The 15,215-nt window shown below is 51.0% G+C and overlaps 1 protein-coding gene across 9 annotated transcripts in view; it reads left to right on the top strand.

The window, feature by feature from the left end:
* TCOF1 (treacle ribosome biogenesis factor 1) overlaps window positions 1–15,215 on the top strand; it is a 39,858-nt gene that overhangs the window by 14,380 nt on the left and 10,263 nt on the right. For 6 of the 9 annotated variants that reach the window (XM_044947452.1, XM_044947451.1, XM_044947450.1 and 3 more), the window contains 7 exons: window positions 76–270; window positions 4,985–5,122; window positions 5,316–5,501; window positions 5,630–5,836; window positions 8,710–8,820; window positions 13,015–13,198; window positions 14,440–14,576. In XM_044947452.1, coding sequence (XP_044803387.1) covers window positions 76–270; window positions 4,985–5,122; window positions 5,316–5,501; window positions 5,630–5,836; window positions 8,710–8,820; window positions 13,015–13,198; window positions 14,440–14,576 — 1,158 coding nt within the window. The remainder of the gene's footprint in view (window positions 1–75; window positions 271–4,984; window positions 5,123–5,315; window positions 5,502–5,629; window positions 5,837–8,709; window positions 8,821–13,014; window positions 13,199–14,439; window positions 14,577–15,215) is intronic. The other 3 variants (XM_044947453.1, XM_025292413.2, XM_044947454.1) reach the window with 2 other exon arrangements.

Here is a 15,215-nt window from a genome sequence, read left to right as displayed (position 1 = left end):
CATTTGGCTGGGTCAGGGCCGGCCCTCATTGGTCCTTTGGCCCCTGTGATAGTCCTCTCTTCTGTGTCATTCCAGTTGAAGTCTGTAGGGAAGACCCTCCCAGTGAAAGCTGCCTCACCACCCACCAAGGGGCCCTCAGGAAAAGGGACCACCCCAGGGCCCCCTGGGAAGGCAGGACCTGCAGTGGCACAGGTCAAGGCTGAGGTGCAGGAAGACTCAGAGAGCAGTGAGGAGTCGGACAATGAGGAAGCGGCTGCAACTCCCGCACAGGTGAGGCCTGGGACGGGGCTGAGGGTGGGCTGGGGCTGCCTTTGCCCCTGGTATGCAGAAGCCTGAGCGGCACCCTCAGCTCAGCCTCATTCCGCACTTTCCACTCATCTCCTCTGCCTATAAGAACTGCAGGGTCAAGCTCCAGGGTCTCCTTCATCGCCTTTTGAGCTCCCACTGAGATTTCTTTTTACACCAGCTCTGTTGAGTACTCCGTCTGCCAGGTCCATCCTGTCTGGGGCTCCTTAGGCCCTGGCTGTCATAGTTCCCAGCCTAGATGGGGGACATGGATGTGTACACAGATTGTATCAGCATGTATGACAGGGTTGAGATGGAGGGTGTGTGCCTAGGCCCCAGAGCATGGCAGACGATGGTATCTAGGGCCTTTTCAGGAGAGAAGATCTCTTGGATGAAGTGGCACCTAAACTGTGGGCGAAAGAGTTGGCCAGGTGACGTGGAGTTTTCCAGACAGAGAAACCAGCCTGTGTGGAAGCCAGGAGAGTGCCTGGCTTTTTGAGTTCCCCAAGCAGAGCATTCTGGTGGGCTCACTAGGGAAGACCATGTGAATGGCAAGTGGTGGGAAGTTTGGAGCTGGGCTGCCTGGGTTCAAGTCCTAGCTCCGCATCCTAGCAAGTGCTATAATCCATCAGGGCCTCTGTTTATTCTTCTGTAAATTGGAAATCCACCTGCACAGAGTTGAATTTGATGAGCTCTTACCTGTCACATCCAGCCAAGGGGCTTGCACACAGCAAGTTCTCATCCATTTCCCTTGAGGGAGCAGACTCAAGAGTTGTCTTCCAGACTGGGAAAGTGGGGAGAAGTGAAGATAGCTCACTCCCTGCTCACTCACCCACCCACCGTTTATTATTTTTAATTGTCTCTCTTTTTTTCACTAACAAATTAGTCATTTCTTGTTTCCCTGTGCCAGAGGACACATTTCTGTGAATGTTTTTTGCTGTCACTGTTATCTTGTGGGACCCAAGGTCCTGTAATTCCTTTACTGAACTTTTAAGCTATTCTTGGCCTTCGCAGAGTCTCAGCTCAATAGGCTCCTATTCTGTTTTTCCAAGCTACAGACACATTTGACTAGTGCCTTAAAAGTTTCAATGTGCTGATCACTTAAGCACATCACTTAAGTCTTTGCATTTGAGCCTTCCACCTGTCCCATGAGACAGTGTTCATTTGCTTTGGTTTCTGGATAAGGAAATGAGAGCGTAGTGGAGTTGTTTGGTAATTTGATCCAGCCCCACCAGCCCCTGACTCCAAAGCCTTTCCCACTTCCTTCTACTAAGGTTTTGTTTTTTTTTGGCCAAGATGCATTGTGGGGTTTTAGTTCCCCAACCAGGGATCAAACTCATGCAGTTGGAGTGGAAGTGCAGTGTCTTAAGCACTGGATTGCTAGGGAAGTCCCCTTCTGCTACATCTTTACCGCAACTTTTCCAGCCACAGCAATAGTCATATTTTGGGGCATTGTATTCTCTTGGGTTGACAAAAAGAGCAGCCAGTCCCTCTCCAGGGGCCTAGCCTTATAGCCTGGTGCTCTTTCAGACGAAACTGTCTTTCCTAACTTCAGGAGGTCTGACAAGCCTCTGCGAAAACAAGCAGGACTGATAAAAGGAGTCTTACTGGCCAACTTCTTTTCCTCACCTTCATCCAAGGGATGAGGGTAATAACTGCCTCTGTTGCGAGGTTGTTATGAGGATTAAATGAGATAGTACTTGTTTGGCCTCACCCTCAGTGCTGTACATATTAACTGGTTTCTAATCGTGTTTTCAGCATTGCTGAGGTCAGAAATTGATCTGCTCAGAGATACGCAGCCAGCTGAAAGTAAACCGTCCACTGAGGAAACTGAAGTTCAAAACAAACAAATTACCAGTCAGAGGATGGGTTCTGGAAAACCAAATGTGCCAAAGACTCAGAAAGGAGATGATTCATAATTTAAATGCCATGAATAGAAAGATAGCCCTGGTGTGAGAAGGGCAGGGGAGAGATGTTCAGTGTTTGATGAATGGCCAAATAAGTGGTGTGGTGCCTTCTGGGCCTGAATCTGTGAGGTATATGATCTTATGTCCTGTGACATTGTTATACTTGCTTATCAGTTCTAGTGACTTTTGTAGATTCCTTAGGATTTTCTATATACAGATCATGCCTTCAAATTAAGGACAGTTTTACTTTTTCCTTTCTAATTTAGGTAGCTTTTATTTCTTTTTGTTGCCTTATTGGACTGGCTAGAACCTCCAGTAAAAGGTTGAATAGTAGTGGTGAGAGCAGACATCCTTGTCTTAATTTTAATCTTAAAAGTAAAGCATTCTGTTGTGTGATGTTAACTGTAAGTTTTTCATAGATGCTTCTTATCAGATTGAGGAAGTTTCCTTCTATTTCTAAGCTGTTGAGAGTTCTTATCATGAATTGGAGTTAGATTTTTGTCAAGTGCTTTTTCTTTATGAAAGTGTTTTTTTTTTTCTTTTGTTAATATGTATGACATTAGTTGTTTTGGGGGTATTAAATCAATCTTTCATTCTTGGAATAAATCCATCTTGGTCAGAGTGCATTCTCCTTTTTATTTGTTGCTGAGTTTGGTTTGCGAATTATTTGTGAGGATTTTTGTGTTTTGTGTTCACAAAGAATATTGGTCTGTAGTTTCCTTTGCCTGGCTTTGGTATTGTGTGATCCTGCCTCATAAAGCCTATTTTCTCAGAGTTTGTGTTGCACTGGTATTATTTCTTTTCTTAACACAATTCAAATTTATAAGTAAAGCCATCTGGCCCTAGCCTTTTTGTGTATGTGGGTGAAGATTTTTAATGACTCAGTCAGTTTCTCTAATTGATGTTGGTGTATTCGAATTAGTTTATATTTTGTACCTTTTAATACCCTGTGCACAGTTAATAATTTGTGCCATTCTAGAAACTTGTCCATTTTCATCTCAGTTGTATAGCTTATTAGCTTAAATTTGTTCATAATATTCCTCTATATCCTTTTAATATCCATAGGAATAATTTTTGGTAATTTGTGTCTTCTGTCCTATTACTTGGTCACTTTAACTAAAGAATTACAAATTTCATTCTTTTCAAAGGAATAACTATTGGCTTCATTGATTTTTTTTTCTCTTATTTTCCTGTTTTCTATTTCATTAATTTCCAGTGATCTTTATTATTTCTTCCCTTACTTTGAGTTGATATGCTCTTCCTTTTCTAGCCTTTTAAGATGGAATCTTAGATTTTTTTTTTAATTTTAGATTTTTCTTTCTAATTTAAGCATTTAACACAATAAATTTCCCTCTGAGGACTGTATTAGCTTTGTCCCATGAATTTTAAAGTACTGTCTTTTTAATTTTATTCTTTGAGCCATGGATTATTAAGAAGTGGGTTGGGACTTCCCTGTTGGTCAAATGGCTGAGACTCTACCCTCCCATTGCAGGGGGCTTGGGTTCAATCCCTGGTCAAGGAACTAAATCCTCCTTGCTGCAGCTGAGGTACAGTGCAGACAAGTAAATATCTTAAAAGATAAGTGTGTTGAGGGACTTCCCTGGCAGTCCAGTGGTTAAAACTGTGTGCTTCCACTGCAGGGAGGCTGGTTCAATCCCAGGTTAAGGAACTAAGATCTCACATGTTATGCAACGTGGCCACGCACCAGAAAAAAAAAGGGTGGGCTGATTTCTAAATGTATGGAATTAATACAGATTTGTTTTTTGTTGATTTTTAGTTTAATTCTGTTGTGGCTATAGAATATATTTTGTGTGATTTCAGTCCTTTTAAACTTACTGACTAGGGCAACTTAGACATGGTGTCTTTTGTTTTTGTAAGTCTATGTCAAAGACGTTACTCCCCTCTGATAATTTGAGTTCTGTGCTGATTAGCCCCTTTCTTCATCACACATAGGCTATGCTTTAGTCTGGTTTCTTTGTTCGATTCATGAATGTTAATTTCACTTGGTCTTATATAAATGAGGGAAGCCAAGTTATGGGGCATATCTCTGCTCAGATGACATCTCTGAATGAGATGGGCCTTGAGATGCTGCCAGATCCCTCATCCTATTTCACATTAGCAAGGTTTCCTTTCACACTCTTATTAAGGATTTTGTTCTTTGTTGCTCTTGAGTTTCTGGTCTGTATTTGCTGGAGACACTGATAAACTTTTAGGGGATTCCTTGGACATCAGTTAAGGTTAGGTTAAGCTGAAGAAACCTCAGACAACAGTGGTTTTCCTTTTTGTTCTGCCATCCTGAGTACCTGGCTTCTACCTGATAGACTAAGATGGCTGCTTGAGCTCCAGCTATTGCCTCAGTATTCCAGGCAGCAGGAAGGAAGAAGACACATCTCCTACATGTGTAAGAAAGTCAAATGTATGCTTGACTTAGATTCATTAGCTAATCACGTGGCCACCTAGCTGAAAGGGAGCCTGGGAAACCTTTGTTCAGGGTAGTCTTATGCTTAGCTAACTCGAAGAAAAAGTGCTCACAACAGTAATGCGTTGGAGTGCTTATTGTGTGCCAGCACTGTGTTAAGCACTGTGATCTCTCCCATTTCATCCTCACCCTTCCTCATTCCCATTTTACAGAGGAAGAAAGTGAGGTCCAGTGACGTCAAATGATTTGCCCAGGTTCAAACAGGTGTTGTTGGAGGAATCAGAATCCAGACTCTGGCATCTGACTCCAGAATCGGCATTCTTGGCTAACTGCTTATGTCCTTTATGTAATTAATTCCCTTTTCTCCTTCCAGCTGAAGACTTCAGTGAAAACCCCTCAGACCAAAGCCAACTCTTCTGCCACCAGAGAGGCTTCAGCCAAAGCAGCAGCACCAGCTCCTGGAAAGGGGGGCCTTGCTGTTGCTCAAGCCAAAGTGGGGTCCCCAGCCAAGGCAAGTAGGACCAGAGCCAAAAGAGGTGCTGGGGTGGAATGGAGGGGAGGACCAAGCAATGGCCCTAGCCTAGACAAGGGTCCTGCACAGGTGGGAGTGACCTCCCCAGAACTGTGCCCTGGGTGAGGTTTCACCTAAAGGGAACCGTGCTTTCCTCTTCCTTCCTCAGTACCATTCCCTCCTCCCAATTCAGGTAAAACCACCAGCGAGAACCCCCCAGAGTAGCGCCGTCTCTGGGAGGGGCCAGGTGTCTGTGCCGGCTGTGGGGAAGGCAGTGGCTGCAGCAGCCCAGGCCCAGCCGGGGCCTGTCAAGGGCTCGCAGGAGGACTCCGAGAGCAGTGAGGAGGAGTCGGACAGTGAGGGAGAGGCACCTCCTCAGGTGAGGCCCCGGGGGTCGGAGAGCAGCCCCATGCTTGTCCTCTGGACCAGGAGCCACCCACAGCACAGTTGCACGTGCCCCAGCCATCTCCTAACCCTCCTTTCCTGATCCTGTTTCTTTCTCTTCAGGCGAAGCCCTCAGGAAAGACCCCCCAGGTCAGAACTGCCTCAGCCCCCACCAAGGCGTCCCCCAAGAAAGGGGCTGCCCCGGTACCCCCTGGGAAGGCAGGACCCCCAGCCACCCAGGCCAGGAGGCAGGAGGAGGACTCGGAGAGCAGCAGCGAGGAGGAGTCGGACAGTGACGGGGACGTGCCAGCCGCTGCTTCTCCAGCCCAGGTGAGGCCTCACGAGGAAGCAGCTGTGGTGCCAGGCCTCCAAGCCTCTGCCACCTACTCCCACATCAAAACTTGGGCTCGGGGCCAGGTGAAGAAGCAAGACCAGATTTAGGCTCTGCCTCCAGGGACCTTTCCCCCAGCTGCTGTCCCCCATGTTTCCTTGGGTAAAGCCTCCTGCAAATAACCCCCGCCCTGCACCAAACCAGGGCCTCCCCAGTAAAAGGTGGCTTTGGTACTCCCATATCTGCCAAGGCCTCCACAACGCACATGGTCCCACCAGCCCAGTGGAAGGCCAGGCCAGGCCCTCAAGGATGTCCCAGTCAGAGAACCAGGAGGGGGCTTTGATGTGGTGTAGGTACCATGAGGCCCTGGGGGGTGGGAGGAAGCCAAATCTCTCACCCCATCATCCTGTAGGCAATGGGGCCTGGGCCCTCCTGTTGGTATGTGTATCTCTAAGGGAGAGTTCTTCTAGCTCAGTGTGAAGCCTAGAGAGTGGGGAGAGAGAAGGAATGAGGACCCAACTTTTATCTGGATGATTTTTCCTCTGTCTGCTTGTAGGAGTGGCTACAACCTGTAGTTCAGGGTGACAGACTCCAGGACTCACAGGGCCCAGACATGTGATGGAAATGACTTGAGTGGTGCAGACCTAGTGGAGGTGATAGATGGCAGCTGACATGAAGCCTTGGTGTCAGGAGGGACCGAGGGAGTGGTGGCAACAAGGGCAAACTAGAAAGATGGTCACTCTTGGCTCCAGCCAGTTGTGACCTAATGGACATGTGTGGCTAGATCTTCCATTCCTTAAGGGAAGCTGGCAATCCCTGCTCCAGGCTGAGCTCTATCCCTCCTAGATATATGTTTTCTTCACAAGTAAACAAGCACCAAGAGGTGTAAGTGCTCATAGCACTAACCTCTCTGCCTTTGGTGTAGCAGATCAACTACTGAGCATGCTGTCTTGTTGATAGAGATGAAGGCATGAAAGACGTTGGCCCTGCCCTCAAGGAACTTGTAGTCTGTAGGGTGAGACAAGGTGACGGGGTTACTGGAGCATGTTCCTGATGGAGCTGGGAAAATGAGTGTCTGAGAGGGTGGATGAGATGATTGAGCTGAGCTTGGAGGAAGACCTGGGGTTCGCTAGACACTAAAGTGGAGAGAGGCTCCCCAGGGAGGAGATGGGAGCGTGTGGAAGGGAGAGGGGTTTTGAAGTCAGGTGGGCTCAGCAAAGGCCAGCTGTCCTGCAGGCAGCAGTCACTTCTAGTGACTACCAATAAAATCTATGGGAGCCTAAATGCCAGAATGAGACACAAGGGTCCTAGCCATGTTTTGGACCGTGATGCTTTTTGTAAAGTTTTAATCAGGTTATTCTATCAGTCAGGACATCTTAATCTGCAGGAGAAAACAAGAGCTACTTCACAAGAGCTCAGATGGTTCTTAAGGGGGTTGGTCATCTCAGGGCATGAAGTTTCATGGTAGGGCTCCTGTGAAGGTGGTCCCTTCAGCTCAGCATCATTGGTGACTCAGATTTCTTCTCTCTCCATGCCTCGTCTGCCTCTTTGTCACAGCAGGGCTGCAGCATCTCCTAAAGAGAAAATCCCCCAGTTGACTTCCCCTCCACTTAGCTCCTTGACCAGATCTAAGGCATGTGTTCTACCTGTCCTCTGCCATCCCCTCCCCCTGCAAGAAAAAAAAAAAAAAGCCACTCACTGATGAGGGGCCTGCAGTTCTCGAGATTGGCTGAGACAAAGGGCCACCCTCTCCAAAGCCTGTGGTGGGGGCCGCTAGAACAGAGACAGGGTTGTGTTAGCAAGGAAGACACGGGGACTTGGCTGTTGCGGTGTGCACTGTAGTTGACCGAGTGAAAAATTGGGAAGTGCACCCCCAAATCAGGATCTTCTAGCTTTTCTTGAGAGATTGGAGGCTCCAGGGACTTCCCTGGTGGTCCAGTGGCTAAGACTCTGCGCTCCCAGTGCTGGGGCCTGGATTCAACCTGTGGTCAGGGAACTAGATCCCACATGCAGCAACTAAGACCCAATATAGCCAAATAAATAATGGATCAATTCTGTGCGTGTTAAGTCGCTCAGTTATGTCCGACTCTTTGCAACGCTATGGACTGTAGCCCACCAGGCTCCTCTGTCCATGGGATTCTCCAGGCAAGGATACTGGAGTGGGCTCCATGCCCTCCTCCAACGGACCTTCCCAACCCAAGGATCAAACCCACGTCTCTTAACTCTCCTGCATTGGCAGGTGGGCTCAAGAAGCTGGAGGCCCCAGCAGTGTGGGTCCTGCTTTTCTGAGTAGTAAAAATTGGACCTTCACACCAATAGGGAGGCACAGAGCTGCCCTCTGCCCTGGCCTGGGCTCCGCTCCGCCACCAGCACCTTTCAGTTTAGTCCCTGCTCTAGATCCTCCTCTGCTCCTGACTGCCATCACCAGCCAGCCCCCCTCGTTTATTCTTGGGCTGGCAGTAGAGGATAACAGCTGGTTGAACTGCTCTCGGCCGGCTCCTGCTTTTAGCTGGGGATGTGACAGCCAGATGTGAGCTGTGCTGGGGCCTCTGGCTCACCCCTGCCACCTTGTCCTGGGCGGCTGTCACCTCTCATTCAGATGCCTTGCCAGCAGCACGCCTGCCCTCGGGTTTTAGTAGTGCCTGACTCACACATCCCTTTCACGGTTGGAGTCAGCTCTGGAGGAAGGATCGGCAGCATGCAGGCCTGTGTTCCCAGCCTGTGGGGCATGCTGGCCACCCCGCCGCACACACTGTGTAAAGGGGATCGTGCTATCTTCCCGGGAGAGTGAGGATCATTGCTCACCGGTCTTAGTTGTGCTTCCTCTCAGCTAACGAACGCCCCCTTGCCCACCATGTTCTTGTCCCCTCAGAAAGAGGGTAGCTCTAAAACTGCCACAAGCAAGACCCTGGCTCCAGCATGCCTGGAGAAGAAAGCAGAGGAGTCCTCAACCAGCAGTGATGAGGACTTGCCGTCCAGCCAGGTAGGCCGGGCCTGTCCCTAAGGGCACTTAGGCTAGAGCTGAGCAGATGCACCTGGGAGATGGCGGGGCAGGGGCGGGGGGCACGGGGAGGGCAGGTCTGTCCCACTTACAGCACTTCCGCATTTCCCGAGCTCTCTTTTTTTTTAAACACTTTCATCTCCACAATAACCCTGGGAGGCAGGTAGCAGAGCCTGCCAATGGAGGGTCAGAGTTGGCTCCCACAGCCCCGAGGCGCAGGTACACAGCATGCTGCCTGACAGGGAGGGCCTGTTACTGCGGGAGGCACGTGCTGTGTCAGGAATCAAGGCTCAATAAGCTGGAGTGATCTCCCAAACGCCTATGACCCGTAAGAAGCCCAGGAAGAGGCAGGCACTGGCCCCTGTTTCCATGTGTACCCCACTTCCTGTTAGGACCTGGGAGCCTTCTCTGCGGGGTCTGTCAGAGCCCCGGGGGCCTGGTCCCAGACCTCGCTCAAGAAGCTACAGCCCATCTTCACACGCTGCCAGCCATCCTCCCCTGGTTCCACCCCTGAGGGCGGAACCAAGCCCCCCATCTCCCCAGCTCCAGAGGCTTGCTGGCGTTCACCTGGCAGGAGTCTGGGTTTCTTTGTGAGCCCCAGGCCTTTCCCACAGCCGGCACTGCCCTCTGTCCTCCCCTAGCCCCAAGGTACTAGAAGCTTCTGCCAGGCCCTTCAGAGATGCTGGAGTTCCCAACCGCCAGATGAGTGGGGTCTCCCTATCCAGCTCCCCTTAAATGTAGTATCACACACTGATTAGTCCATCAGCAGGGTCAGGTGTCATGCACACCCATGGTGCTGGAGTGTTCACTGTCTTTCTCTCCTTAATAGCCTAGATTAGAAGAGTAACTGTGAGCAACTCCATCTGCCGTTGGCCCCTTCCTGAGGGCCAAGGACAATGCTAGTCCCCATATTTTCATTTTTCTGTTTAATCCCCAGACCAGCCCTATGAGGAAAGGTGCTTCTTTTATTACCATTTTGAGGAGGAAGGAATAAGTCCAGAGAAGTTGGACAAGCTGCCCTGGCATCACATTGCTGTCATAAGGGGACAGACCTGGTGTCAGAACCCAGGCTGTCCGCTCGCTCCCTGGCCCTGCCCTGACACTTCCCTCCCTGTGGCAGCGGGGCTCGGGCCCTGCCCTCAGGCTCTCCTTGGAGCCTTTCAGAGCCTGCCTTCTCTATGCAGGATCTAAACAGCTGGGAGGGAGGGGGCCGCTTCTCCCTTCTCTGCGGGGGCGGACTAACACAATTAAAATGAACATCATGCTTAAACTGAACCATTTAATGGTACGTTAGTCCTCAAGGTTTTGGAGTCCCTGTTAGAAAAGAAAAAGGAAAAAAAGTCAGCACTTTGAGCATTCCCCAGAAGGATTCAGGGAAGCCGGCACAGCCCAGGGGAGCTGCAGCCTCCTCCCAACTTTGGGGTTTTTTAGCTCCTTAATCCCCAGCTCTCTAATTATGATTATTATCGTTATTATGCATTTATCAAGTACTTCTCTACTGGTGAGTTTCACTGTTTTTATTATTAGCCCATCACTGAGAGTAAGGAATTGATACCAGGGTGGTGGGCAGAGCCCCAGGCTGGGAGGCAGAGAGGGGCTGTGGGTCCATTCCCAGGTCCCCTCACTGCCTTAGTCTCCCCCGCTGCAGGGGTTGGGCTTACCTCTTTGCTCTCAAAGACAGATCAGGGGATGGTCCCTGCATGGCTTAGCCCTGTTGTGTAGGCATTAATCCCAGGCCAGAGTCTGTGCCAGGGCCTAGGGTAGGTACCAAATTTTAACAGACAAGGCCTTGCCTTTAGAGTTCCACGTTGAGTTGGAAAGAAAGAAGAGACTTCTAAGAAGCTGAAATTAAGGTGTTAAATCAAAGATCTAAAGTCTAGCATGGTTGGTCCTAGGAGTTCCTGTCTGGTGCTTGGAGGACCAGCTTCCAGCCCTGGCTCTGACACCAGTTTGCTGGTTACCCTGGGTGAGGCCACTGGCCCTCTCAACCCCTGGGGTGAGACTCCCTGAGGGCTGGTGAACCATGGAGGCTCTGGGCCACATGCCCAGGAGTGGGATTTTTCAGCTCCTTCAGGTGTGGGCCTAGGATGTGCTACCAGCTCCAGAAAGTTCTGGGAGAGGCCTCAGAGAAGTGCTGCCATCCAGAGCTCAGGTCCCCTCATGTTTGTGTCCCTTGTCCCCGGGGTCAGCAGTCTAGGCCAATCCACTGCCCCCCCACCCGCCATGACCTGAATGAGGGCACTCTTGTGATGCACAGCTGTGACTTCTGGAAGGCCACTGGGTTTGGTCCTACAGGCACTGACCCCTGCAGTAGAAAGGGATCCTGTGTGTTCCCTCTGGGCCCTCACTGCCCAGCACCTATAGGGGGCAGAGTGGAGGTCCAGCCAGGTGTTCAGGCTGCTTCCGCTTCCAGTGTCTTTGCTGACCCACCCCAGAAAGAAGGTCCTTGTCACCCCATGTGTATCGTGCTTTGTGGTTTCCAAAGCAGACCAGAAGCTCTTTGGTGAGAGAGCCCAGACTGGGTTACTAAGAGCCTTCCAGCAGGTGGGAGAGTGAGACTCACGAATCTCGGGCTGGGCCACACGGCGAGGTCGTGGCAGAGATGGGGTCAGAAGTATGTCCCATGTACCCCACCTTTGAACCCTCCTCTTCCATCCAGGGCTCTGTGCCCCACCCCCCGCCCTGCCCCACCCCAGCTCAGAGGCAGGGCGGGCAGCGTGGGCAGGTAGAGCAGGGCGGAGGCTTCTGCTGCGGAGCTGCTTTTAATATCCCAGACGCTATTGTTTGCCTCAGTGGGTTCACTGCCTCTCTTCATCCCCAACAATCTGTTCCTCTGTCTTCTCACATATATATAGATCCCCCCTCCCTCAACTGAAAGCCTTCTCCCACTTCCATCCTTCTCTCTTTCATCACGTGGGAAGGAAGTCTCTGGAAGTGGCAGATCAGAGCGGCTGTGGGGGAGGCTGTTTGGCAGGGGTAGGCAGGGCCCGGGCCCGGCAGAGCTTCCCCCTCGGGCGGGCCCCTTTCTGCTTTCCATTTTGTGTTGCCTTTCCCGCAGCACCCTGGAGGACACGAAGTCAGGCCCAGTGGGGTGGGCAGAGACCTGGGTTCCAGACCATGGTCATGGGCGGCTCCCTTCTGCTCTCCTGCTGCCTTCTGTCTCCCTGTGGGGTCAGAGGGTGGGGGCAGAACTCAGACCAGGTCAGCTTTCTGGGGAGTGGAACATAGGCTCCCTGGGTGTCCTTCTATGCTGTGTGCATGTTCACTGGAGCTGTGGTTCCCAGACATCCGCCAAGAGTCCACAGGGAGTGTTACTTTTTTCTCTTTTTTTTCAGTGTCTTACTGGAAAATGCAGAGCATGCCCCAAGCTAGAACAGTGTAGAGTTGCCAGTCACCATCCCAGCTTTGGTAGTTCTGGACTTGTGACCAGTCTTGGTTCATCCATATCTTCACTCTTTTCCCCAACACCACTAGATTCCTCCTTTTTTTCTTTTCTTTAAAACACAGTCATTAAAAAGTTGGCCCACCTAGTCAGCGTCCCCATTTCCCCAGTTGCCTCATGACGTTTTCTGTATCTGGTCAAATAGGAATCTAGACAAGGGCCACCGGCTACATTGGGTCCCTTAGTTGGTTTTCCCTGAGCAATTTACTTGTTGAAGATCCTGGGCCCGTGTAGTTCGGGCCACATTCCTGTGTCCTGGCAGGAGGGGGCATCAGAGTCTTGGGCATGGGGGCAACTAGACTGTGAACAGCCCCCTAGGCGAACCGTCAGGCAGCTGACGGGGCATTGCTCAGAGCGCCCCACACATCAGGTGTGTGTCTCTGAAGTCAGCGACAGGAAGGAGGCTGACCTCCACAATCTGGGCCTGACTTGGCTTCATTTAGGCTGTGTGACCTTGGGCAACTCTCCCTCCCCTCAGGACTTGTGGTTTTCCCGTCTGTATGATGGAGCTGATACTGCTGATCTCAGGGGTTCCTCTGAGGGTTGGGTGGGCTCCTGTGAGCTCTGAGGTGCTGTGCAGGGTCTTGGTGGGTGCCTGGGCTGGGAGTGAGCTGGCAGAGCCTTGGGAGCTCTCTGGAACCCTTGCCTTGTGACACCCTCCCCTACCCACCTTCCCTTTCCCCTGGCCAAGCTGTTAATCACTGGGGGGGTGTGTTTTGTTTTTGTTTTTCAAGGTGATTAAAACCCCTCTGATTTTTGTCGACCCTAATCGTAGTCCAGCTGGCCCAGCTGCTACCCCCGCCCAAGCGCAGGCTACAGGCACCCTGAGGAAGGCTCAGGCCTCGGAGAGCACAGCCAGGAGCTCCTCTGAGAGCGAGGACGAGGACGTGATCCCCGCTACACAGTGCCCAACTCCTGGTGAGCACGGGCCACACTGCAGGGCTGACTCCCTGGCTGCAGCTGCCAGGCGTGTGCACACACACATACATGCACACATGCGCACACACATCCAAAGGGAGAAGGCACTGGCTGAGTCTCAGCAAGTAGTTGGTCTGGAGGGGCTTAGGGCAAGGTCTTGACCCTATGTTGGCTTATTCCCATGAGGATCTGGCTTGAGCAATAACTGTGCCAGGGCTTCTCTGTGTGGGCTCCAAAAGGTAGAACCCAGACTAGAGACTCGAAGCTGCATTGACCAGGTTTGTAGTTCAGGAGGAGCCTTGTAACAGCTGGCTGACTGAACTTGGAGAGGGCTGCAGGGTAGTGAGCCTCTCGTTCCTGGTGGCATGTGAAGGAGATCAAGTAATCCCTAAACAGAGAGGTGTAGGGAGGAGTTCCTTGAGACAAGACCAGATGTGGGTTTTCTTTGACTTTCGAAAATCTGATTCCCACAGTGATAGCAATAAAATGGATAATCATTATCGGTGCTGTTACCAGGACACTTTTTGATGAGGATATTAATACCTGATCTTGGTGGGTTTATTAAGAAATGCAGATTAGCACAAAAGAAAAAGCATCACTTGTAATCCCACTGTCCAAAATAATCACTGTTAACATTTTATAGCTATTAACTTTACAAACAGCAAAGGTACACTGTGTATTTTTAGTGAGACCATACTGTACATATGCTCAGTAATCTTGATATGTTGTGACGTTCTGTAGTTACAGCGTGATCCCCACTGGCTACAGAGTGGTCACCTGGGAATCCTGCAGTTTTTTCAGCCAGTGTTGAGTTGGAGGAAGCTAAGGATTTTATTTGGGGTGTTGGGCTGTTACAAACAGTGCTGCAGTGAACAGATGTGATTGAGCCTCTGCACATGACCAAGGCTTTTCTAAGAGAGAGGGTTTTAAATGCGCAGAGTCGTGTTTGGCTCCAGTGCTCTGCCTGTCCTCTTAGCCAGCGAGGGGGACTGCAGGTGGGGAGGGGCTGACGAAAAGGCCTGGGGTGTTGCCCACAGCTGCCGTCTCATCTCTTTATAAAACATGGAGACAGCAGCCGCTCCTGCCTGGAAGGCTTGGGAGGGGGTTTAAGGGGCTTCTAGCACATGGGCCCTGGGCACTGCACGAGGTTCCCAGGATGGGCTTGATAGAGCGGGTTTTGCTGCTTGGAGGAGGCCACAGGGCTTCTCAGCCCTGACATACCCCCTCCCCCTCCATCTCAGCCACTAGGACCAGCGTGGTGACTGTGCCCACGGCACCCCCAAAGGCGTCCCTCAGAGCCAGTGTGGTGGGGGCTCCCAGCAGTGAGGACACAAGTCAGGGGTCTGAAGGCAAGAAGCAGGAGGCCTCAGCCACTCAGGTACCTGGTGGGCAAGGGGGCGCTGCCGGGCCAGCGGGCTGAGGGGCCCCTCCTCAACACCACTTCCGCTCAGGGTTGCTGGGTGGCACTGTAGTTGCTCTCACCCACCCCGTGGAAGCCAGGGCCTTTCCGGGCCTGGACATAGCCCTGATCTGTGCCCCCGAAGGTCAGGAAGTGTCCTCTGGCATGTGGCCCTCTGGGCAGAACCAGCACGACTCCAGCAGCTTCTCCAACAATATCAGGCTTTTGGTTTGATTTTTCTCTCACGGTTTGCTGTGAACAAAAGTTGCCCTTTGTTAATGTTCATCATAGTGACCAGTAGTGTTCTTCCTAGCCTTCACTATTTTCAGTGCATTTTTATTTCTTTGGTTCTTGCTGCTGCTGCTGCTGCTGCTGCTGCTTCTAAGTCGCTTCAGTCGTGTCCAACTCTGTGGGACCCTATAGACGGCAGCTCACCAGGCTCCCCTGTCCCTGGGATTCTCCAGGCAAGAACACTGGAGTGGGTTGCCATTTCCTTCTCCAATGCATGAAAGTGAAAAGAAAGTGAAGTCGCTCAGTCGGGTCCTTCCTGGAACCTAAAAACCAAGCAGGGGAGAGTTAATGGCTCATTGTTCAAACGATGGAGCTGAGCACCATGCC

This window comes from Bubalus bubalis, chromosome 9 (assembly GCF_019923935.1).
Source record: "Bubalus bubalis isolate 160015118507 breed Murrah chromosome 9, NDDB_SH_1, whole genome shotgun sequence".
NCBI lineage: Eukaryota > Metazoa > Chordata > Mammalia > Artiodactyla > Bovidae > Bubalus > Bubalus bubalis.
Note: the sequence above shows the minus strand (reverse complement) of the source record. Positions and strands in the feature narration are given on the sequence as shown.